At 40.3% G+C, this 26,638-nt stretch overlaps 1 protein-coding gene, 1 long non-coding RNA gene and 1 pseudogene across 2 annotated transcripts; all 3 read right to left on the bottom strand.

Annotated features, from left to right (window-relative positions):
- Window positions 1-4,150: 4,150 nt before the first annotated feature.
- On the bottom strand, window positions 4,151-8,445 carry LOC149004439 (uncharacterized). Its single transcript, XR_016175641.1, has 3 exons — window positions 8,119-8,445; window positions 7,430-7,475; window positions 4,151-7,339 (listed from the first exon to the last, which is right to left on the bottom strand). It is a non-coding gene; the product is annotated as an uncharacterized LOC149004439 (long non-coding RNA).
- A 1,260-nt stretch (window positions 8,446-9,705) lies between these two features.
- Window positions 9,706-12,470, bottom strand: LOC149004438 (G-type lectin S-receptor-like serine/threonine-protein kinase At2g19130 pseudogene; annotated as a pseudogene).
- Window positions 12,471-20,858: 8,388 nt separating this feature from the next.
- Window positions 20,859-24,162, bottom strand: LOC149004437 (G-type lectin S-receptor-like serine/threonine-protein kinase At2g19130). Its single transcript, XM_089169461.1, is given in 2 exon segments — window positions 20,859-23,392; window positions 23,394-24,162. Coding segments are annotated over 2 exon segments (2,526 nt in total). The 5' UTR covers window positions 23,697-24,162; the 3' UTR covers window positions 20,859-21,169.
- Between the last annotated feature and the right edge of the window lie 2,476 nt (window positions 24,163-26,638).

Here is a 26,638-nt window from a genome sequence, read left to right as displayed (position 1 = left end):
ATAAAATCACGGAAGCGTAGATGAACAAATGCCTCTAGTGTTCTTGTTGTAGATCTGCTTTCTTTAATCCCTTGAATCTTTCGAAGCCTTTCACTATTTGGAATCTTTCGTTTGAGAGTTTGTGGAAACAATCTCAAACCCAAATATTAAGCGTGACGGTTACGGGGACCCAAGAAATTATTTATAATATAAAACCCTAACATTTTAACTATTCCCACAATAGTAAAGGTCAGTAATACCCCTTGAATGAATATGGGCCCAAATAAAAGACTAGGGTTAGTTAAGCCCGCAAACCCAACACTCCAACTCTAGTCTCAGCTCGGATATAGATGCGGGTGTTGAGAGAAAAGTAGAGAAATTGAACAGAGATGCAAAACGATGCTCTAGTTCTTGCAACCATCATCTTTGCCGAAGCAAGGAGAGAAAAATTAGATTTTTCTAGTAGAACCGATGAAGAAGAACACAAGTACTTGGCATCATAACGACCACAAACATTAATTTCCCCACCGCCCAAAGTGGATATTTGAACAAGAATTCGAGAGAACACCCATTGGGTACTAGGCTTTGGAAACACATGCCAACCCTTCACTGGTTTTGTTATGAACCCAGTTTTGAAGGTAGAGAAGAGGGAATCCGGATCTTCTCTCCCATGGCTTCCTGACCACAAATACCAGTGGATCCCACTGGTGAAAGAAAAAACTTTTTTTTTTTTTTTTCAAAAAGTGTTTTTTACCGTGGGTCCCACTGATATTTGTGGTCAGGAAGCGTAGCTCCCCGTCGGGGGAGCTGATCCGGACTCGAGAAGAGGTATTTCAGGCAGGGAGAACAGCAAATAGTAGAAGGGAAATGGTGTAGACGACGAAGTACACAGAGAGAGAAAACTAGGGAATTGGGGAAACAATATCTTCATTCCAATCATCTTCTCCTATTACATTAATATACCAGCAACCCAACTATTGCCTTGACCATATTAACCTCTAATAGTCACTAAAATGACCATACTGACCACAATAACATCTGAACCCAATGTTCTCTTACAATTAGCCATCCCATAGACTTTACCTTCAAACTAGGATCATAACAATATAACATTGCCGACCCCAGGGGCGGAGGCAGGATTGAACATTGGGGGTCGAATAATGAGTCTGGATTACATCTTCGTCGAACGAACAATAATGTCTTTTTACCATACATATTATGTGGATCAATACGGAATCCACTACAGGTCCCATCTTTCAATTATTTTATTAGATTCACATTTAAAATTTAAGTAAATTAATAAAATGACTAAAATATAGATAACACAATTATAAGTAAATTATAAAAAATATATTAAAATAAAGCAACATATAAGATCGGAGACAGCGTGATCCACGGATTTCCAAAATCACAAGCTTGTTATGGGTGTCGATTCCATGGAGTAACCAGGCCTCATAATGCATAATTTTGGACAAATGTCGGGAAGGTCTATTCTTTTCTTCTTTTTTTTTTTGGTAAACAGTACTTCATTCATTAAAGAAAGAAAAGTACAGACACACAGCTGCATGAAAACACAAGGTTCACACCGAACCAAGGAGCGGAAAGCGACCAAACGGTCATACATGCAATAGACAGGGTCATCCAGAGTAAGGGATGGGTCAAGCCCAATATACCCTTAGAAATAATGCTGCAATAAATACAACACAAAATAAGCACTGGCACCCACATAGGGGAACAAAATACACGCCTGAAGGGCGGATAGACAACACGCCTAAGGGCGGACATGGACACACAACACACCTTGAAGCATGGTGTTATGTGCAAGACCAGTGGTGCTGTCCTTGAAACACCCATTTACCAACACTTGCTCATCCTCACAACATACTGATTCAATGTTGGAAGCTCCACCATACGCTTTGCAGAAATCATTTTGTGATTGCCATAGATCAATTAACTTGGAAGAAGTGGAATTAACTATTGCTTTACATTGCCGTGTGATGGTGTAAAAGAAGAATTCAACATAAAAGCAACATTGCACGCTTCCCATACCTATATTCCCGAGAGTTGGTTCCTTCACTGATAGAGTGGGTTAAACCTGCTAAGATGGTGGATTCGCATAGGACAGGAAATGATCGAAATTCTGAATCAATTCTAGATAACTCCCTGAATCTTTGTTTTTTTAACATCTATACTTGGGTGGGTTGTTCGCTGAGCTTTGAATTCCGATCCCTTTGGGGGGGGGGGGGGGGGGGGGGGCCCGGGGGGGGGGGGGGGGGGGGGGGGGGGGGGGGGGGGGGGGGGGGGGGGGGGGGGGGGGGGAGAGGGGAGGGGAGAGGGTAGGGGGGGGGGGAAAACACGGTTCACCCAAGGGGAACCGGGGGGGGGGGGGGTGTCGCGGGGGCCGGGGGGGGGAAAAACCCCCTCCCCCAGGGGGGGGGGGGAACCCCCCCGAAGGGGTGGGGCCCCCAGGGGGGGGAAATGATCGAAATTCTGAATCAATTCTAGATAACTCGGCCGAATACGGACTCATTCTTGAGTGCCACCATTAATAAGAACAGAGCCCTCACTGACGCGTTCCTCCAACCACTCTAGCAACCCAGGTAAACATGCAGTACCCCCAGCCAAGACAATAGTCTTGAACCATCCATCATCTCCCATTGCTTCTGTAGCCTGTTGCATCAGCTCCTTAAGGAACCCTGTAAGCTTGAACGCAACCTGTTCCAACATGTCTACACCCTCTTCATGCATGCTTCGTCTTACCTCTTAAAATTGGAACAATAGATGTGGCATGGAAACCAATATTTACAACAATAGCTGAGGTTCGTCGTGCTGCATACACAGTTAGAATTGCTTTAGTGATTGTACAAACAGCCGGGGCATCCATTTCAAACAGGACTGGGTAGATAGCTCTGCGTTCTGCTGTAGATCGTGGAACAAAAATGATGAAGCTTGAAGTGCATTGGAGACTCAATGTAGCTTGCAGTATCCCGAACCACCCTCAATAACAGAACCAGTTACTTTTGCATGTAGAGCATCGACATTCATAAAAGGGTAAGGAAAATAACCCGCAAGGAGAATTCCACTTTGGAGTAACTGCGCTGAAACCCTTTCCGTTTTAAAACATGATCAACCTTATTATTGTCCAAATATGAGCAAAGACCAGTGCTGAGACTCTATGAACTCATGATAGCGTGGTGGGTTCCATCGATGGCCCACACAAGTACCGATTCCCACTGTGACTCAATCAATACAAACTGAATGCCACACAGTGTCTCCTGAAAGACCTTGTTCTCTCCGAGCTAGGATATCAGCAATATTGTTGCAATCCCTAGGAATATAAGAAAAAGATACAGATAACAAAGCAATACCAATCTTCCTAGTATCTCCATAATAGATTTGATAGAATGAGCGGATGGGGTATCATGGTTTTTTATGCATTTGATTAGCTTAGGTTGTCTGACTCCAAGTGCACATGACCATGAATCTCTACTATGGCTTGAAAAGCACCACTTCTAAGCGCTAAGGCTTCCCCTACCAGGATATTATCAAAATGAGCAATCTCAGATACTGTGAACAAAGGGCTACCTCTTGATTCTCTTATAATGAAGCCGAGTCCTCCTACCTTACTTCCACTTTTAAGTGTTGTATATGTGTTAATTTTAACTGAACCAAGAGGGGGAGGGGGTCCATTCCTTTGCCGGGCTAACAGAAATAGAAGGTCCCTGAAACATTTTGCCTTTTGGATTTAGAGCAAATCCCATGGCTGCTTCTTCCGCTAACTTTGCAACTTCCATCGGAGACCATGACTCTCTTTCTAAAGGTGAGGTCGTTTCTAGCAATCCATAATTTCCAACACATCTGGAAACACAAGGAGTAAAACTCATGGGCTCTATTTTCTTGGCTTTTGAATATATTTTTTAGGTTTTTAACCCAAAGATGTAGTTGGGTTGGGCCATGGGCCAAGCCTTTATAGCTAAGAGAACATGCCATCTAACATGCCTTTGCAAAGGGCAATTGAAGAAAACGTGGTCAGTTGATTCCAATTCCTCCCCACACCTCCAGCAATCTTGCTCACCTTTCTAGTTCCTAAGCCATTTGCACAAGCTCACCACAGAAAGTGTTTAACTTTCAGGGTGGTTTGGCATTTTCATATGAATTTCCAAGTGTTGGTCTCAATTTGTTTCCAAGTGGGAGATGCTGAAGATGATGCTTTCTTGGCCGAGTTTTTTTCCTTTGCATTAGATAAGGACTGATACACCGATTTGACTATGAGCTTTCCATCCTTAGATCCAACCCAACATAATTCATCATCATGTGGGAATAGACTAAGATGTATATTTAGTAATGCTTGGGCTTCCAATGGATCTAGAAGCTACTGAATCAAATCACCTTTTCACTTTCTCTCTTGAAGATCAATTATATCCAAAACCTATTGTAGCCCATACCCCTCAGGCCTTGAATGATTTAGAGTGTAACCTTGAAGTCCGGGGACCCACCTATCAACCCAAATTTGGATAGAGTTTCCAAGACCAATTCTCCATACTAGATGAGGTAATAGAGCCTTCCTTCCAAAATGCTTAACAAGAAGAATAGTGAAGCTATCATCTTCTTCGCAGGTCCTCTTTCTTAGTAGAGAGCCCACATATGTCCATAATTCCACTTTCCCAGTCTACGCTCCAATTAAAAGTTTTGGCCTTAGGAAAGACTTGCCATGATTAGAAGACAAAAAGATGTGAAGTAGTGCCAAAAGATGCGAGTTTCTTCTTCAAAGAAAGAAAAGTCTTTTGGAGAAAAATCATGTTGCGTGACTGTAGGAACAGTGATATACAAGTGGATCTTGAGTAATTACATTTCTTTTTTCCCCTTGTTTCTTCCTTCCGAATGGTCAATCCATCCTCTGATTTATGATCAGAAGCCTCCCTTTTCTGTTTCTTTACTTGAAGAAACACAGAAGCAAGCAATTGCTGGTAATTATGACGAGATCAGTTTTCAGCACCAGGTTAAGTATTGTCAGCCCCAAAGCCAGTGTAGTGTTATTTGGTAATCTTCCGGTCTCGTGGGTAATTTCTACCTTCTAAGTCCAGTTAGGAATTTAATAAGTTAAAGTCTTAATCCACAAATATGAAATCAGCTTTTAACTTCAGGTATTCAGTAAGTTGCACAGACTTTAAAAATATCTAGTCCTTACAATGTCAATAAGTAATCAACAATTAGTATATGAGGTATCACTCAAGTCAAAATATGTAAGGTTGTAATCAGCCCCAAAACAAATGAATTATAAATTACTGAAGCTCTGCTTTGAATTTATTCCCTTGTCCTTGATGAGTGATAAGAATAGCTGGGGCATTGCTGTGAGATGTAAGCACCTAGAATGTTAAGGAACCATGATGTCGACTGCTAAATCCTAGAGTTAAAGGAGCCTAACTGACAGGGCCAAATCCACCTATCCTTGCCTCCTTCTCTCTTGCTTTAAGTCTGCTATTACTGCGCTTGAGGTTCTGCTGCTGTTCAGACCATCAAACTGAAGAGGATTCACTCTCAAGCTACTGATAAGACCTGCTACTGCTGCTCCAATCGAATCAGGTAGTGACTGAATTAAATTGGTTGAAACATCCATCTTCCATCCCCTCCATCACTTGAATTGCTCCATTAACCACTAAGTTTCTAATTTCAGTTCACCTCCATAACTGAAGTTCCAGACACCAAAATCATCTCAAATTTGCAGCATAACCTCATCTACTAGAACACCATCCTCTCTAAATCTGAGCTCATCTACTACAACACGTAGCAAGTGATTATTTCACAGCACAATCCAAGAAGATTTTGGAAAGAGTAAGGGACCTTGGAACCAAACAGTTATAAGTTGGAAATTAATGGTTTTTTTTATATTTAAAAGGAAATGGGGAAATGGGTACTACTAGTTTCATGCACAACAGCAAATCCACGCCAAACACCATGGAACACACAGGGAACCAAGGGATAAACCCTACAGACAAAGAGAGCAGAACAGAGAGCAACACCCAATGTTTTCCCTAGAACAAAAAAGGCTGAAATATACAACCCATGAATGGATTGAAATCCCCCTAAATACAAATACATATGACATACAAAACCACCTAAAGAGAATGACCAGTATACCCCGGCAGAAAGCAACATATCCCAACAGGTTTTAATGGTCAAATTGGTTAGAATTAAGGTTACAAATTGAGATTTATTGGGGAAAACGAATTAAATTCAGAAAAAGGCAAAACATGGTTGACAAATCAAAAGATTAGAAGAAGAATTGGGGGTTGGGCAACCCAGCTTGCTATTTCCATATGTCTTCTTGGGTGATATAATCTCCTGGGAAAGAAAGAGAAGAGAAGAGAAGAAAAAAATCAGAATTGGGATTGCAATCCCGTTTCTCTCAACAGCCACAAAACCTTTGGAAAATATTCATATTAATTAAGCAGATCATCTCTAATTGATGGGAGGATGCATACATATATATAGACCTTCTAAAATTCGTATTTTATCTTTAAAAAATAAATCTTAATCATTCTAAAAGACTGGATAAGGTGAATAAAATCAGAACAGTGTAGATAGTCCAAGTACTCCAATAGTAGTAGTTAGTACTTAGTAGTATTAAATTTGCAAGTTTTAAATAGAACTTGAATAGAAACAAAGCAAAGGATCTGATAGGCATAAAATTCAGGTCAAAAGTTATATACTATACCAATGATAGAAATAGATACCAGAATACTAAGACAAATCCAACAGAGCCAAGGATCTGATATGCATAAAATTCAGGTCAAAGGTTATATACCAATGATAGAAATAGATACCAGAATACTTAGACAAATCAATGGTTGAATGTTAAGCTTCCAGGGTTCCAACTGAGAATAGAAAACCCAAAACAGAACTGCAGGCCCAGAATAGAAGGCTATTGATAACCAAAAATAGGCGAGACTAACCCGACAGGATAATCAAAAAGCATCAAACAGGGTCGATGAAATACAAGAAACTTAGAACAAATGACTAGTTATATGCCAAAAATTAGTTTCTTACTGCTGGTTGGATCTCTAGAATTAGAACCAAACTCTAATAAAACCTTAGATTAGATAGTGTTCAAAGGAATAACAAACAAATAGCATGACTGATATATAGTAGTAGCAACTGAGGATCAAATATCACCAAATAGATATCACAAACTTTTTGCTTAATTCAAGAGACCAGACAGAAAAATATGAAGAATGCGCCAGATTACAGTCTGTCTGAGAATGTAAATGGGAAGATTTCTTAAAAGCACTTACACCAATGACTCCCCACGGAAGACAACTGGAGGAGCTATAGCAGCAAATATGCAAAAGAGTAAATGAAGCTGCATCAAGCCAACACAATAAGTACAACATGGGAAGTAATTGCTCTGAGGAAGATTTCTTAATAAACTGCTAAAGTTCAAAAAACTTACCAAATAGAACGGGAAAAACCAAGTAAAATTCAGAGCACTGTCAGTCCTGTAAAGCAGGAAAAGATTGGTGATCATCAAGAACAGCTAATCCACACCAGATAAATCATATTACTATACGTAGCAGAAACATAAAGCAGAATGTTAAGCAGGGGACATTTCTCTATAGCATCATCAAAAAACTATATAAATAGCCAGACAAGAGAAGCAACAGACCATCCAGAACGGATCAAAAGGGGAAACACACGCACATATTTTTGCTCTCTTATGCTCATAAAAGATTTATTAATGTAATGAATGACAGACCAGATATAAGATTTTGTGGTTTCAAGTCTCTGTTAAGCACAGGATAGTAGGAGCAGAGAAGGACCATGCCATCAATACATTGCAAATCCAACGAAAGGGAAAATGTGGGAATAACGAAAGAGATTTGCAAACAGGATAATCTAGGTTTACAGATACATTTTCAAGCTTTGGTTCCTTAGAAATTCCTTTTGCTATCAAGATGTTCTGTTATTTGAGATTTGCAAACAAGTTCCTAAAATGCAAAGCCTATGCCAGAGGGATTGAGAAAGAGAGAGCAGAGAACTATCATTTCTAACAAAACATACAAGTTTAGGGCAGCAAAACATACCTTTACTATGATTAAAAGGGAGGGGTGAATCCAAGAAAGAGAAATCGAAAGACAGTACCTGAATGTAGAAGCAACTGTGGGATGAGCTCGCTCGGGTGCAAGAGTCCGTGGCAGCGCCACCAATTTTTGAGGTGATAAGATGGGAAGGCAGGGGTGTGGTGAATGGTGTGTGGAGAGATGCAAAGCAAGTGCTTCAAACCGTGACTTCGGAAATGCAGAGTTTGGTGGGGAATGCAGATTTGCTGAGGCTCGCCACTGCGAGAGGACTTGTTGATTTGTTAAACCACTTCAGTCCGTGAGGGTCTTAGCTGCTCTTGCTCAGCAAGAGAGCGAGTGAGAGAATGAGTTTTCCAAAAGTTCGACTCCTCGTCTTCCAAAAGTTCGACTTCCAAAAGTGAAAAACAGGAGGGGCGGGGGAGTGAAAAATAAGCGGGAAGTGAACTACATACGGAACGATACACACATACGACGGCGTTTCTGATAAACGCCGCTATAAAGACACAGTGGACCGACGGCGTTTTTTGTAAACGTTATAAATATACCCGAAGTGTCGTCCGTTTTCTTGTAGTGTTTAAATACCTTAAAGAAAGTGTTGGCCACTAGTGGCACATTTCAACTCTGCCACTTTTCGTGCATCTGGATGTATGAAACAATGCTTTCAACAAGGAGATCATTTAGTTTTATTTAAAAAGAACTCCTCCCAATCCATGCAAGAGGAGATCTCTTGAATCTTGTCATGCATTGTCTTCTTCGGTGCCAATAACTTCTCCTCCACCATAAAATTCTTAGATTTTAATCGAACATATAACACTACCACATGCCAAAGCATCTGCAGGAGGCACACATATTTTCTCCATCTTCATACATAACAGATTGAGTAAAACTAAGAACCTTCCAAGTTTCAATTTCCATTCGTTCAACTTGAACTTCTAACACACTCTTCACCCCCTTTTCCACCTCAATCAGGATACAAGCATAACTACCAAAAAAGCCTTGCTTAGTTCTGTCATTGTTGCTGCACAATTTTGTATTCGAAACAAGATAAGTTTTCATACTTATCATTATGCTTTATTTATCTTATACGATTGCCCATGATATCATTATATTTCCAACAATGATTTCCCAATTCTGGGTTGCTTTGACGATTGATTTTGAGTTAATGATTATTGTAGTTTTGAGCTTGTTGTTGTAATCTTGGACATTACCGCCTGAAGTGGATTTTTGTCTTCTTATGAGCAATTGCCATCCTATTAGATTTGTTCATTTGTTCATTTGAGGAGCTTTCCTTATTGCCATATAGATTGTTCTGAGCATTGATGCAAGTGGGGTTTACTCTGTAAAGGAACGAAAGTGTCCTAGAGGGTTTAGATTTCTTTCACTTTTGTTGTTCTTGAATTATTGTTGATTTCCCTCTTGTTCATGCAATCTTCTCCTTTTGGGTGAGTAGATGGACTCAGCTAAATTAAACCCTTTACATGTGATTTTTTTAATTTTAAATTGAGAAACCATTGCATTGGTGTTAAGTAGATCATCGTCCAATTAACAAAGTGATTTTGTTTCTAAACAGAAATATGTATCAGATATCAATCAACAACCAGAAAGAACTTCACTTTGATTCAGTTGAGAGTGTAGAATAAGCCCTGAAAAGAGGTAACGAAAAGGAAACTGATTTTATTATATTTCCAGCTAGTATTTGTGGCCAATGACATAGCAGAGAATTAGAAAGAAGAACAATGCAAAGCCTTTAAGTGAAGAAAATAGAGAGATGGTGAATAAAAACTAAAGGAAATAGCTGAGAGCCTGAGACTATGGTTATACACTTCTATGTAAAACTGCGGAAATACTTTGTTCTCTGGACTAAATGAAGTAACAGCTTAAGAAGTCCTTCCCAGTTTTAGAATTTCATGCTTTGGAACTTGTGGATGATGGAGTGCTTTTAGCCTGAGAGGGAGTACCAGAGGAGGCACTCCGTGCTTGTGAACTCTTCTCTGAATTAGGCTCAGTAAAGAAAACTACGTGTTCATGGTTCTCGGCGAGAGATTGAAGAGTTCTGGGAATTGGAGGTGGGCTAACATCCACTACCCCCTCAAGTATCTGAACCACCAGCCCCATTGATGGCCTATGAATTTCTTCATCTTGCACACACCAACAAGCAACTTTACAAGCTCTTGTCAGTTCTGCAAGATCAGCATTACCTTCTAGGCGTCTGTCCAAAAGGCTAAGAATGTCTCCATCTTCATTGATTTTGCTTGCTGCCCAAGATGGAAAGAAACCAACACTCTCACCATCAGGTTGATCAGAGTTTCTCCTCCCTGATATGATCTCAAATAGCATCATACCATAACTGTAAACATCAGCTTTAGCTGTGATGGCCACACCCGAAAGCCACTCTGGTGCAAGGTATCCTCTGGTTCCTCTCATGGTTGTCAGAACCCGACTGAATTCCCGACCAACAATCTTTGCTAGGCCAAAGTCAGCCACCTTGGGACATAATTCAGCATCTAAAAGAATGTTCCCAGGTTTGATGTCACAATGTATGATTCTCTCTCTGCATTTCTCATGCAGATAAGTTAATCCTCTAGCTGTCCCAATTGCAATCTGGTATCTTGTTTTCCAGTCTAAAACATCAGAGTCCCTCGACTCATTAAAAATATGGAAATCTAAGGAGCCCTTTGGCATAAAGTCATAGACCAACAACCTTTTAGTACCTTCAGAGCAGAAGCCATGGAGGCGAACAAGATTAACATGTTGAATGGTCCCAATTGTGCTCACTTCAGTTCGAAACTGCTTTTCTCCTTGTCCCATGCTTTCAAGCTTCTTCACAGCTACAACAGTAGAATCTGGCAATGTTCCTTTGAAAACATAACCAAATCCTCCTCCTCCTAGCTTTTCGGAGAAGTTCTTGGTTGCACTCTGTAAATCTCTGTAAGAAAATGAAACCAAAGAACCCTCCACTGCTTTTGAACGTCCGAAGAAGTTCCTCTGTCTTGTGCATATTAGCACCACCACAAGACCCAAGAGGGCTAGAGCCCCTGAAGTAGCCCCCACAGTAACACCAGTAGGCAATCCCTTTCTATTCTCTCGAGAAGTCGAGTTCAGAAGTTCGGAGGCTGCAAGTTTGAGGTATATGTTCCTTGCTCTAGGATTGCTATCTGAGAATTGCTCCATATTCATGAGATCTCCCACCCAGACAGAGCAGTCTACATCAAACGCATAAGCATTACAAGAACAGTTGTTCAAGCAAGCCTGTTCACAGTCTTTAGCACTCTTTACTGCCAACGATTGTGGATTTATGGCCAATGATACATTGCTTATCATCAAGAACCCATCTTTCTTCCCATTTACATCACCATTCTTTACACACTGCAACTTGGTATTTCTCACTCATCCACTAGACCAATCACTAAGATTTGTGTAATCTGTTGCATGACGAGGACTGAAATCTTTCAAACAACCACAAAAATTCGACGCTTGCTGGTCACAAGCTCCGAAAGCTCCACAAAGATTAGGAACCACAGATTGCTGCATCGGTTGAGACCAAAATAAATTCCAACCAGCACCATCAAGCCAACTAAACTGTTTGATCTGCCCTGACACATCCATGACAATTCTAGAGATAAAACTAGGATTATTTGTACTGTAAGTGAAATAACTTTCATTCTCGTTTGAAACATAACTGAAATTGTAGACAAAATCAGCTCTCATCTCAGGAACTAAGTTGAAAATATGACCATCCCAAGTTCCACTTGTCCAGTACCTCCAAGACCTATTCCACGACATGAAATACTGACTGGTTCCAGCAGCATCTGTCTCAAGAGAGAAGAGACCTGTTGCAGGATTCTCTGAATTCTTCCATGACGTGAGGAGCTGTGATTCATTGGTGCGTTTATCACGCCCAAGCTTACCACCAGGCAACCAAGTATCAGTGGGGTGATCAAAGCTCTGCCAAATTAAAACAGAGGAATTTGACAAATTTCTCAAAACAAGATTTCCAGAATCGAGAAGTGCTGCCACGACAGAATTCGAGGTTTTGGAGCTCAATTTTGTCGACCATACAATGGTTTTGGATGGATCGAGAATGACTAAATTCCCATCATCTAAAAGCTTCAGCTGTGAGGCATACTTATCAGAGAGGGGTTTATCCCTATTTGCTACCCAAACGATGGTTTGCTCAGCTATCTTTCTGTACCAGATACCAATGTAGTAGTTCTGAGTCTTGCCTGGGTTGAAGAAACCCAATTCGAAGTTCCCACGTTTTTCAGAGATTATGGTCTGATCTCCAGAAATAGATTCACCCACTAACAGAACTCCAGCTTTTGTTTCAGCTCGAATACAGATGTGGGTGTTGAGAGAAAAGCAGAGAAACATAACACAGGTGCAGAACGATGCTCTAGCTCTTCCATCCATCATCTTTGCAGAAGTAAAGGGAGAGAAACTAGAATTTTGCTAGTAGAATTGGTGAAGAAGAATATAAGCCCTTGGCAAGTTGGCATCATAATGACCACCAACGTTAATTTCTTCACTGTCCAAAGTGGATATTTGAACAAGAAGTCAAGAGAGAACACCAATTGAGCACTAGGCTTTGGAAACACATGCCAACCCATTCACTGGTTTTGAATAAATATCATAATAGATAACTGGCTTGGAAGAACAGTGAAGCTGTCATCTTCTTCGCAGGTCCTCTGTTCTAGTGGAGAGACCAGAGAAGTCCAGAATTCCACTTTCCGAGTCTACGCTGCAATTTAAACCGTCTGGGCTAAGGAAAGGCTTGCCATGACTGGAAGACAAAAAGATGTCTTTCTTCTTCAAAGAAAGGGAAAAGTCTTGTAGAGAAAAATCGTAGTGCGTGACTGGAGGAACAGTGATAAACCGTAATAGCCAATCAGAGTGATGGGGAAGCTTCGAAATGATGTTAAATCATGGAGGTCGCCTTGAATCCAAAATCAAAAGTCGAACCAGAAATTCATTCACAGGTTGTTTTGGGAACAGAGAAACTAGGCAGTGGGTAATTTGGTGAAAGTTGAAAGTCTGAGAACTGCTTGAGGGTCCATAACCGAACACGGCAATAACATTACAGTCAATTCAATTAAAAGTAAATGCAAATTTTCCTTTACTCGTAGTCAATCGTAACAAGCACGGACACCAAATTCTATGGTACCTCTAGCACCAATCTTGCCTTGGGCTCCAACTGTTTCAGGTAAAAAGCACAGAGAAGGAAAACCTCCTTCAGATAAAATATTAGTACTCTTTTCGTATGTAAACATCTCCCACACTTTTCCTGCAAGATATATTCTTCCCCCATGGTTTTACTTGGACAAACTACATTGCACTCTGAAACAAATGGAGCATCACCACAAGGAAAGATGTACACACGTGTACATTTCACTTGCAAACAATAAAGCCTTTCTAAAAGGAAATAAAGGCATCTGGTGTTTTTATGCCAAATTTTGGTCGTCTATTGCTGCTGGTGGTATCCATGTTTACGGCTTCTACATATGGCAGTTCAGAACCGAGATCCAACGCTCTTTGCTACAACAACCGAGTTTCCGCCCTTGTGGCGTGTTTTGTCTCCGCCCTTGAGGCATGTTTTGTCTCCTCCGCCCTTGAGGCATGTTGTATCTCCGCCCTTGTGGTGTGTCTATGACTATGTCGGTGTCCGCCTTTGTGGTGTGTCTCCGCAGGCATTAGTGGTGGATATGTATATCATATCCATTGTGCTTTACTGGTATTGTGGTTGTTACAACCAATATTCTAAGGGCTTATTGGGCTCGACCCATCCCTTAGCTCGGATGATCCTGTCTATTGCATGTAAGACAACTTGGTTAATTTTCACTCCCTGGTTCGGATCAAACCTTGTGATTTCATGCATTTATCTTTTGTATTTTTTTCTTTTGTTTGGTGTTTTTGTCTATATTTTCTTTCAAGCTTATGAATGAAGTATTGAACTTTTGACCCAAAAAAAAGGCATTTAGGTCATTTAGTGACCCAAATGCGATTTTTTTTTTTTTTTTTTTTTTTTTTTTACATGACACCTACTAATTATTAGGGTAAAACTAGTGATCATCCACTATTATGCTTTCAATTACAGAATACTCACTATTAAAATTAAAAGTTACTAGTTACCAACACTTAAAATTTTCTATCAAGTAATGGATAAAATGAGTTAAATACCTTTATTTTCAGTTAAACTCATTTAAAATTTGAAATACAAATTATCCAAATACCCTTTGGACAGTAAAATAACATTATTGCCTCCAATTTAACTCACTAAATGATCTAAATGTCATTACTCCCATTTAACTCATTTACAACGGGCTGAATGGATTGTTTCACCGTTGCCTTGAGTGATTCTACCGAGTTTAGGCGTCATGGGGACTCGGTTTGGCGGAAAGGAAGGGACCAATGAAAAAAAAATTATCATTAAAGGGTTTTGGAGGAGAAAAAATGGTGATTTCACGGCGATTTCCACATTTGAATTATGACAAAAAAGAGCTCGAGAATGCTCTAAATCTGTGAAAAATAACAAAGCATTCATCACTAGATGATTAACAATTGTGTCGATTTCTCCCCCTTTCCGATGGCTCCCATGCTGTTATCGGCCGTCCTTACCCGTCTCCCACATTTGCATCTCCTTGTTTCCTCGGTTTTGGGCCCCGCTTCTCAATAGCCCTTGTCGGACTAACTTACCAAATACATAAAAGGTAACACTTATAATATAAAAGCAGAGACATACCCCTCCGATAAGAAACCAATACACTCTGAGTATAATCTTGTGTAGCTTTTGCACGAGACCTCACTCGTCATTATCGACTTTGCCATCGGAGGCGCCGCCCGACACCAGCCGACCCGCATCTAACCTTTCTTGTAGGACTCATCGTCCCGGATACGAGAGGGCTCGGTCGGATCCGGTATATTGTCCGCGCCGCTCCCGCATGAATTTACCTCTTCCTCGTTCACTTATGCCTACCTTTACTCCATTCGAAGGAAAAACGAGCCCGAAGGAGCATATCGGGTTATTTCAAGTCAAGAATGATTGTTCTAGTTCGGGAAGATGGCTACTCCCGTTCCCGGCCTCGTTGAGGGCCCGGCCTTGTGGTTTGTGGTCTTCAACCGGATCCATCCATAATTTCGGGGAATTTGCGGTTCTGCGGCGTCGGAGCAGAGGCGTCGATAGCTTATTACGCTATAAGGCAGGGCGGAATGAATCCATTTGGGATTTCCTAAACGTTTCGATGAGTAACCATTGAGATCGAGAATTTTGATGATCGGTGGCGTCGCCTTTGGAGTGGCATTACACCCGGGACTTTTGGAGTCTTACTAACGGATAGCCCAAAACGGGCGGGCTTATTACGTAGTGCCAAAACAGCCGTGTTTATAGCGTCTTTAAGGCAATAATTTGAATCGGGTCAATCCCATTCATCTTGCACCTTTTTGGTAACACCTTTTTAAAGTAATAATTTGAATCGGGTCAATCCCATTCATCTTGCGCCTTCCATAAGGACTTACCCTTTTTTAAGGTAACATCTTTTAGGTAATAATTTGAATCTTGCACCTTCCATAAGGACTTGCACATTTTTGGTAACACCTTTTTTAAGGTAATAATTTGAATCGGGTCAATCCCATTCATCTTGCGCCTTCCTAGGACTTGCCCTTTTTGGTAATAATTTGAATCGGGTCAATCCCATTCATCTTGCGCCTTCCATAGGACTTACCCTTTTTAGGTAATAATTTGAATCGGGTCAATCCCATTCATCTTGCACCTTCCATGGACTTGCCCCTTTTTGGTAATAATTTGATCGAGTCAATCTCATTTATCTTGTGCCTTCCATAGGACTTGCACCTTTTGGTAACACTTTTTAAGGTAATAATTTGATTGGGTCAATCCCATTCATCTTGCACCTTCCATAAGGACTTGCACCTTTTTAATCTTCCTTGCTATCCCTGGATGTAACCGTCCGGGATAGGGGGCTTGTCGGAGATTTCTCCCGGCGGGGCCGGGGGGGGGCCCATGCTAGTTAATCGGAAAGGTGCCAATCATCCATGACCAGCGTAACATCGCCACATATTGCATCATCCTTGATATGAGGTCAACTCGGTGATTGAATGGGACCAACGACAGGAAGCATGATCCTAGGAAAACAATAGCCCTTGTCGGGCTAACTTACCAATTACATAAAGGTAACACTTACAATATAAAGCGGAGACATCCCCTCCGGTAGAAACCATCCTCGGTATAATCTTGTGTGCTTTTGCATGAGCATCACTATGTTCATTATCCGCTTGCCTCGGGGGCGGCTGCCCGGCCCGCCCCTCTACCTTTCTTGCGGGCTCTCGTCCCGGTCGGGGGGGCTCGTGGTTTTGTGCTCGGTGTCTTTTCTTGTTCTGGTGTTTCCTTCCAACATTTTAGGCGAGAGATCAGCTGGATATGGGGTTCAAGTCTTAGGAATAAGATGATGAGATTTGGGATTTGGGGTTTAGTAAACGCACGAACCCGATTTAGTTTGAAACGCTTTGATTCATATACATTTAAAAATCGATTTGTTTTAGGTTCCTTCCACTTAAAAGGATTACTTGAAAGCAACGATTGATTGTTAAACATCTGGATCCGTTGTCGGCCTATGGCTGATTAAAAAGAAAGGATTTGGGATGGTAAGATACTGGGACGTAGCATATGAGCTTTGGGAATATCTGATGAGATGCCAATTAAGTCGTACCAAAGGGGAGGGACAAAAAAATTTGGAAATATTTGATAAGGGCTCATGGGGTTTCTCTGGAGCTGGAGGAAAAGAGGTGGATTACGATTTGATGTGAATCTTGATTTATCTAAACATAGATTTGCAAGAGATCATATATTGACTTTGAGAGTTTCTTAGAGAAGAAGTGATGAACAATGAAGCCCTTTATTATCAAAGAATGCTTATTATTCAAGAAAGGCATTGAAAGGTGTGACAATCAGTGGCCAACCGGCCGAGGGGGGCCATGATTCCACCGTGATTTTTTAAAATTTTATGTATTTTCCCTTAATTCCTTTAATTTTTTCAGTTTTTCTTTTCCCACATGTGAAATGTTACTATTTGGCCCCCCCTCCATATTTGAGAACAATTTTTAAAGATAAAATGATAGGTATAAATGTCATTCCTAATAAAAAAAAATAATTCATCAATCCCTATTTATTTTTCCCTCTTCTTCTCTCTCATCTTTTCTTCCTATTTATTCTCTTATGTTTCTATAAACGTGGTTTAAATGAAATTTTTTTTTTAAATCTTATTAGGTATTCAAAAATCAAAATGTTATTTCTAATTAGAAACTAATTCTTCAATTCCTATTTATTCTCCTATCTCCTCTCTCTTCTATCCTCTTTTCTTCCTATTTATTCTCTTCCCTTTCTATAAGCGTGGGTTAAGAAAATTTGGAAAAAAATCTACTCCACAATCAGGTCTCTTTCTCTTTCTCAATTTATTTATCATTTCTCTTTTTTTTTTTGTTATTCTTTTTATTTGATTTTATATTCTATGTTTCTTTATTTCTTCTTAATTTTTGTTATTTGATTTTGTATTTTGAATAAAATATCTATAGTTAGTAGGTAACTAACTACCATTGATTTGCATCTCTTATCTAAAAAAAATTTTTGTTTACATCTCCTACCAAAGAAAATTTTAGTTTGTATCTAATTTTTTAGGGTTGAAATCATATGTATATATTTTTTATATATTGTTACTTTAATTTTACCTATATTATGTTGGGAAAAAAATATCATTATCAATAATTTACCCTTTTTTCAAATATGTGTGGGCCCCACAAAATATATGTGGTCTATTATTTAATTTAATAAAATAATTTAGAGGTGGGACCCCAAATGGGTCTTATAAGGACCACACAATGTGTGGCAAAAAAACATTAGTGTTTCTTCAAAGGGAAGATTACCTGACTTTCATTTTTCGCCCCCCCCCCCCCCTATTGCATCCTGGGTCCACCTCTGGTGATAATATAGAGATGGGTGAAGGGGTAGGAAGAGGAGCATACCACAAAAAAAAAAGGTAGGAAGAGTTCTCCTTTCACCCATTGAATGTGTAAAATGGAGATAAAAGGCATTTAGGTCATTTTTAGTGAGTGAAAATGGGGGAATGTCCTTTTACTGCCTAAAGGGTATTTAGATAATTTGTATTTTAAATTTTAAATGAGTTAAATAGAATAAGGGCATTTAGGTCATTTTATCCCTCACTCAATAGAAAATCTTAACTGTGAATAACTTGTAATTTCGACAATGGACACCATATAATTTAGAGCATAATAATGGGTGATCACTAGTTTCACCCCAATAATAGTGGGTGCATATAAAAAACTCCACTACCTATCTTAATTGTAAGGTTCATTTCATATTCGCTTTCTCTTTCTCTCTTGGAATTCAAGATGACCAATGTTTCTTTTCTTGTTTCTTTGATTCATTTGTATGTTTTGTACATAGTTGTAAAGATAATGATTCTATTTTTTTCTTATTGAATGGTAATGTATCTTAGTTTTTTTTTTTTTCCTTTTTTTTTTTAATCATAAAAAAGCACAACTTCATTACTAAAACAAAACATAGTTACATAACTTGCATAGTTCATTCCTACTATCAATAGGCCTAAGGATAATCTGAGTAGTTAGGTTAAGCGTGAACATATTCTTTGATTTACTTTTCAAAGTTGCAAATCAATAGCAAGGTGAGGGATGTTTGCTTGCAACCATTGTCACTTTCTTATTTAATTTGAACATTTCATATTGATATACATGTTGCTATTATAAGACTTAGGAATGATGATTGTGTTTAGAAATTACATAATACAAGATGATTGTTAATTTATAATATTGATGTATGGATTAAACTTGAGGCATTATAGACTTGAATTGGATTGTGGACTGTGAATATTGACTTGAACCTTGTACTTCTTTGTGGGATGTTGCTATTGTTTTGATTGTGAATTAGGGAATACCTATTTAGGGTGCTCTTAGCTTGGGATATTGGCGGAGGTGGTATGGGACACTATCCTCTGATGCCCCTAGCACTTTTCACGGTTATTGTTTAGTGGTGTCTCTCACTCTTATGTGAACGTTTTTGAGAAGCATTGGTTTCCTTTAAATTGTGTCTATTGCATCTAGACCTTCTTCGAGAACCGGATAATTGGATGAACTCTTGAAGACTTCTCCTACCGAATACAAGTATCTGAGATTCCTACACTCACAAAGGAAATAAGAGCGGGCTGACCTGGTGTTGGTTGGGGAACCGCCCCCGACGCCCAAGTTAGTCTAGGCAACAATAGAAGGCCTTGAGAGGATTCTCAAAGCGTAAAGAATAATGGTAAATTGAATCTCCTACCTTTCTCATCTTAGGATAGAGGTTATATAGAGGTTACCTGGAGGTGGCGTCTCCATTAATTTCGTCCATTTAGTTGAAGAGTGGGCGAGTTGCCTTAGGAAGCACGTTCCCTTCCTTAGCGGGCTAATAGAGCCGTTATTCCATTATCCACCTCCTCACATTTCAGAGTGGATACGGTGGGTTGTTATCTCTAACTAACCCTTTTGACTTGGTCGTCTCCAACGCTATTCTTGGACTTATCATTGAACGCCTTCTCACTTCACGAACCTATCTCAAATATTGATAGATCCCTTAGGGAAGGTCTTACACACTTACCCAAGTGGGTGTGTGTTTCCTCCCGAGAGGGTTCTTCAACTCCTCCCAAAGGGGAGATACACACTTACCCGAGTGGGTGTTTGTTTCCTCCCAAGGGGGCTCTTCAAGTCCTCCCGAAGGGGAGATACACACTTACCCGAGTGGGTGTGTGTTTCCTCCCGAGGGGGCTCTTCAAGTCCTCCCAAAGGGGAGATACTCACTTAGCCAAGTGGGTGTGTGTTTCCTCCCGAGGGGGCTCTTCAAGTCCTCCCAAAGGAGAGATACACACTTACCCGAGTGGGTGTGTGTTTCCTCCCGAGGGGGCTCTCGGGTTACATATCCACAACAGTGTCATAGAAAATGGATTGTAGCTTTACGAATCCCTTAGTCCATTAATTACAGAGTGCATTGTCTACGAAAGAGGGGTTGACTGATCTTGGGGGTGAAAACACATTATTGACCCGTGTGCACTATTGGGGGTGTTTAAATACCTTAAAGAAAGTGTTGGCCACTAGCGGCACATTTCAACTCTGCCACTTTTCGTGCATCTGGATGTATGCAACAATGCTTTCAACAAGGAGATCATTCATACTATTCGAAACAAGATAAGTTTTCATACTTATGATTATGCTTCATTTATCTTATACGATTGCCCATGATATCATTATATTTCCAACAATGATTTCCCAATTCTGGGTTGCTTTGACGATTGATTTTGAGTTAATGATTATTGCTGTTTTGAGCTTGTTGTTTTAATCTTGGACATCACCGCCTGAAGGTGGATTTTTGTCTTCTTATGAGCAATTGCCATCCTATTAGATTTGTTCATTTGAGGAGCTTTCCTTATTGCCATATAGATTGTTCTGAGCATTGATGCAAGTGGGGTTTACTCTGTAAAGGAACGAAAGTGTCCTAGAGGGTTTAGATTTCTTTCACTTTTGTTGTTCTTGAATTATTGTTGATTTCCCTCTTGTTCATGCAATCTTCTCCTTTTGGGTGAGTAGATGGACTCAGCTAAATTAAACCCTTTACATGTGATTTTTTTAATTTTACATTGAGAAACCATTGCATTGGTGTTAAGTAGATCATCGTCCAATTAACAAAGTGATTTTGTTTCTAAACAGAAATATGTATCAGATATCAATCAACAACCAGAAATAACTTCACTTTGATTCAGTTGAGAGTGTAGAATAAGCCCTGAAAAGAGGTAACGAAAAGGAAACTGATTTTATTATATTTCCAGCTAGTATTTGTGGCCAATGACATAGCAGAGAATTAGAAAGAAGAAAAATGCAAAGCCTATAAGTGAAGAAAATAGAGAGATGGTGAATAAAAACTAAAGGAAATAGCTGAGAGCCTGAGACTATGGTTATACACTTCTATGTAAAACTGCAGAAATACTTTGTTCTCTGGACTAAATGAAGTAACAGCTTAAGAAGTCCTTCCCAGTTTTAGAATTTCATGCTTTGGAACTTGTGGATGATGGAGTGCTCTTGGCCTGAGAGGGAGTACCAGAAGAGGCACTCCGTGCTTGTGAACTCTTCTCTGAATTAGGCTCAGTAAAGAAAACAACGTGTTCATGGTTCTCGGCGAGAGATTGAAGAGTTCTGGGAATTGGAGGTGGGCTAACATCCACTACCCCCTCAAGTATCTGAACCACCAGCCCCATTGATGGCCTATGAATTTCTTCATCTTGCACACACCAACAAGCAACTTTACAAGCTCTTGTCAGTTCTGCAAGATCAGCATTACCTTCTAGTCGGCTGTCCAGAAGGCTAACAATGTCTCCATCTTCATTGATTTTTCTTGCTGCCCAAGATGGAAAGAAACCAACACTCTCACCATCAGGTTGATCAGAGTTTCTCCTCCCTGATATGATCTCAAATAGCATCATACCATAACTGTAAACATCAGCTTTAGCTGTGATGGCCACACCCGAAAGCCACTCTGGTGCAAGGTATCCTCTGGTTCCCCTCATGGTTGTCAGAACCCGACTGAATTCCCGACCAACAAGCTTTGCTAGGCCAAAGTCAGCCACCTTGGGACAGAATTCAGCATCCAAAAGAATGTTCTCAGGTTTGATGTCACAATGTATGATTCTCTCTCTGCATTTCTCATGCAGATAAGTTAATCCTCTAGCTGTCCCAATTGCAATCTGATATCTTGTTTTCCAGTCTAAAACATCAGAGTCCCTCGACTCATTAAAAATATGGAAATCTAAGGAGCCCTTTGGCATAAAGTCATAGACCAACAACCTTTTAGTACCTTCAGAGCAGAAGCCATGGAGGCGAACAAGATTAACATGTTGAATGGTCCCAATTGTGCTCACTTCAGTTCGAAACTGCTTTTCTCCTTGTCCCATGCTTTCAAGCTTCTTCACAGCTACAACAGTAGAATCTGGCAATGTTCCTTTGAAAACATAACCAAATCCTCCTCCTCCTAGCTTTTCGGAGAAGTTCTTGGTTGCACTCTGTAAATCTCTATAAGAAAATGAAACCAAAGAACCCTCCACTGCTTTTGAACGTCCTAAGAAGTTCCTCTGTCTTGTGCATATTAGCACCACCACAAGACCCAAGAGGGCTACAACCCCTGAAATAGCCCCCACAATAACACCAGTAGGCAATCCCTTTCTATTATCTTGAGAAGCCGAGTTCAGAAGTTCGGAGGCAGCAAGCTTGAGATATAGATTCACTCCTCCAGGATTGCCATCTGAGAATTGCTCCATGTTCATGAGATCTCCTACCCACACTGAGCATTCTCCATTATATGCGTAAGCATTACAAGAACAGTTGTTCAAGCAAGCCAATTCACAGTCTTGGGCACTCTTCACTGCCAAAGATTGAGGATTTATGGGCAATGATACATTGCTTATCATCAAGAACCCATCTTTCTTTCCATTTACATCACCATTAGTTACACACTGCAATTCGGTATTTCTCACGCATCCACTAGACCAGTCATTAAGATTAGTGTAATCTGTTGCATGACGAGGACTGAAATCTTTCAAACACCCACAAAAATTCGACGCTTGCTGATCACAAGCTCCGAAAGCTCCACAAAGATTATGAACCTCACATTGCTGTCTCGGTTGAGACCAAAATAAATTCCAACCACCAGCATCAAGCCAACTAACCTGTTTGATCTGCCCCGACTCATGCATGACAAATCTAGAGATAATAGTGGGATCTTTCAGACTATAAGTGAAATAACTTTCATTCTTGTTTGAAACATAAGTGAAATCGTAGATATAATTACTTCTCATCTCAGGAACTAAGTTGAAAATACGACCATCCCAAGTTCCACTTGTCCAGTACTTCACAGACTTATTCCACAATATGTAATACTGACTGGTTCCAGCAGGATCTAGCTCAAGAGAGAAGAGACCTGTAGCAGGATTCTCTGAATTCTTCCATGACGTGAGGAGCTGTGATTTATTGGTGCGTTTATCATGCCCAAGCTTCCCACCAGGCAACCAAGTATTAGTGGGGTGATCAAAGCTCTGCCAAAATAAAACAGAGGAATTTGACGAATTTGACGAATTTCTCAAAACAAAATTTCCAGAATCGAGAAGTGCTGCCTCTACAGAATTCGAGGTTTTGGAGCTCAATTTGGTCGACCATACAATGGTTTTGGATGGATCGAGAATGACTAAATTCCCATCATCTAAAAGCTTCAGCTGTGAAGGCATACTTATCAGAGAGGGGTTTATCCCTATTTGCTACCCAAACGATGGTTTGCTCGGCTATCTTTTTGTACCAGATACCAACGTAATAGTTCTGAGTCTTCTGAGTCTTACCTGGGTTGAAGAAACCCAATTCGAAGTTCCCACCTTTTTGGGAGATTATGGTCTGATTTCCCGAAATAGATTCACCCACCGACAGAACTCCAGCTCTAGTTCCTGCAGCTCGGACACAGATGTGGTTGTAAACAGAAAAGCAGAGAAACAGAACAAAGGTGCAGAACGATGCTCTAGTTCTTGGATCCATTATCTCTGCAGAAGCTAGCTGTGAGATAAAATGAATTTTTCTGGTACAACTGGTGAAGAAGCTAGAATATAAGTTCTTGTCAAGTTGGCTTCATAATGACCACCAACGTTAACTTCTCCACTGACCAAAGTGGATATTTGAACAAGAAGTCAAGAGAGAGATCACCAATTGAGCACTAGGCTTTGGAAACACATGCCAACCCACTGGCTGGTTTTCAATAAATATCATAATAAATAACTGGTGGGGAAGAACATGAAGCTGTCATCTCCTTCTTCGCAGATCCTCTTACTTTGTAGAGAGACCAGGTAAGTTCACGATTCTACCTTTCCAGTCTACACTGCCAACCCACTCACTGGTTGCAATAAATATCATAATAAATAACTGGTGGGGAAGAACAGTGCAGCTGTCATCTTCTTCGCAGGTCCTCTTTCTTCGTAGAGAGTCTAGATAAGTCCACGATTCCACCTTTCCAGTCTACACTGCGATAATGAAAATTCTGGTTGTAGGAAAGACTTGCCATGACTTAGAAGACAAAATTAAAGATGTGAAGTAGTGCCAAAAGATGTATTTTTCTTCTTCAAAGAAAGAAAAGTCTTCTTTCTTTGAAGAAAAGTCTTCTGGAGAATAATCGTCTTCCGTGACTAAAGGAGCAGCTATAAACTAATCCGAGTGGGGCAGACTTAGAATTCGCACCTGCTGACAACTGTCCAGACTGAATTTTGATTTCGATCTCAACAGTTGGTAGAACAGTATTGCACTAAAGTGATCGAGATTTCAATCTCCACCATTGGAAGCATATGCACAGCACTGAAATTAAACCCTTCCAGTGAATAGGTAAGCTTCGAAATTATCTTAAATCACAGACTCGTAGGGAGCCTGCACCACTACTTTGAAGGGAAGGTTGTCTGTGCCGTGCGCAAAGAGATTTGGAGTTTTTGTTAGATAAGACTAATATAGAATTCAAGTTGTTTCGGATAGTAAATCTAGGATTCTGGCCCTTAACAAGTGTTCAATACTCCAATGTCGTTAGATTGGGCTGCTAGCAGTAGTTCTGGTGAAATCCTTAGGTTACCTAGTTTGTTTTAGTTTATTTCATTTACATCTACATAGATCACTACATCACGAAATAGATTTGCAGATGACTTTCGTGTAAAGGGAGCTTTTAAGTTGTCTCTTAGTCGTTCTTGGTGGTACATCCTACCCCTTTTTACTTCTTTTATTGTCTCTAAAAATGTTTGTCTGGAGATTTAATTTAAGCCTACATTTGACCCCAAAAAAAAGGAATTTGATAGCGATTGATACTGTTTCAGTATACATACGTAAAAAGAGAAAGGTGCGAAGAGGAATGAAGTGGAGAAAGAAACGAAGGGAAAATAAAAGAGAGAGGCGGTGAGAGGGGATTTTGCTTGGGGGCAGTGCCTACGTGGCACTGCTCCCAGCAGCTGACGCTCAAGATTGAAAGTTAAGTGCTAGATTAAATACCAACCATTCCTTAAATCTAAGTGGGAACAATGCCGGTTTTTTAGCTTCTAACTCGAACCACATTCGGTTCATTTGAAACCATGCGAACCAAGCTACTCTGAAATCTTTTTTTCATACCCCTCTTCTTTGGCTTGAATCCTCCACCGCCGACTGTTTCCGGCTGTTTTTTTCTTTTTCTTTTTTAGCTCTTGTTAGTTTGGATTTAGAAATCTTTAGTTATTAACAAAAACCTCATTCTTCTCCTTCTTCACTCTCTCAGGTTCAACTTTAACACCTCCACGTCTCAAGCTTTACGGTCATCATCTCCAACTTCTCCGGTGACAATGTCAGCACTAATCATCGAACACAACGTCCTCTTCAAGATCAAAGATGAAATAGAGCCATCGGAGATCAAGTCCATGGTGAATCGTATGGATCTTGAAGGAAAATGCATTATATAAAAAGAAATGTATGAATCTGAGATTGTGATGTATGAATCCTTCGACTGTGTTCTTAAGGCTCGCCTGATGCTTGATGAGGGTCCTGAAGAATCTGACGTCGTGTGCTGGAACGCGATCATTGATGGGTACTTCAAAATTGGGGATATAGAGACCGCGAAGAGCTTGTTTGATAAAATGCTAGATAGAAACATTGGAACCCTACGAAGACGAAACCTTCGAATCAGTTGCTCAAAAACGAGAGACTCGAAGCCGTAACAAATCCAAAACCAACGAGATGTTAATATATAATATAGATATATATCTTCTGGGATCCGTCTTCAAAACATCTTCAAAAAGCATGTATGGGGGTATGCGCGAGAGTTGTAATCGGATTCTTCTATCTGCTCCTCTTTTTCTTCTTTTTCTTGGCTTCGATTCAATCATGGAGGGACTGGGATTCTTCCCTGGCGTTTACTCATGGAACGCCATGATCACCACTCCTCTTTTTCTTCTTTTTCTTGCTTCGATTCGATCATGGAGGGACTGGGATTCTTCCCTGGCGTTTACTCATGGAACGCCATGATCACCGCTCCTCTTTTTCTTCTTTTTCTTGCTTCGATTCGATCATGGAGGGACTGGGATTCTTCCCTGGCGTTTACTCATGGAACGCCATGATCACCGGCTATGCGAGATGTGGGTTGATGGATACCGCAAAACAATTGTTCGACGGAATGCCTCAGAAAAACGAGATCTCTTGAGTGCAATCAAACGGTTGTGGTTTGAAACTTTTCTGGCGACTCTGTTTTCTTAGAAGCCAACACTGAGGGGAAGAACTTGTCAGAGATTTCAAGCCAAAGAAGAGGGGTATGAAAAAAAGATTTCAGAGTAGCTTGGTTCGCATGGTTTAGCTAAAAAACCGGCATTGTTCCCACTTAATATTTTTTTTTTCTGCATGTGCCTTAAATCTATGGTTGGTATTTAATCTAGCACTTAACTTTCAATCTTGAGCGTCAGCTGCTGGGAGCAGTGCCACGTAGGCAC

Source organism: Hakea prostrata, chromosome 9 (assembly GCF_041222555.1).
Source record: "Hakea prostrata isolate BN-2017 chromosome 9, UWA_Hpros_2, whole genome shotgun sequence".
Classification (NCBI taxonomy): domain Eukaryota; kingdom Viridiplantae; phylum Streptophyta; class Magnoliopsida; order Proteales; family Proteaceae; genus Hakea; species Hakea prostrata.
Note: the sequence above shows the minus strand (reverse complement) of the source record. Positions and strands in the feature narration are given on the sequence as shown.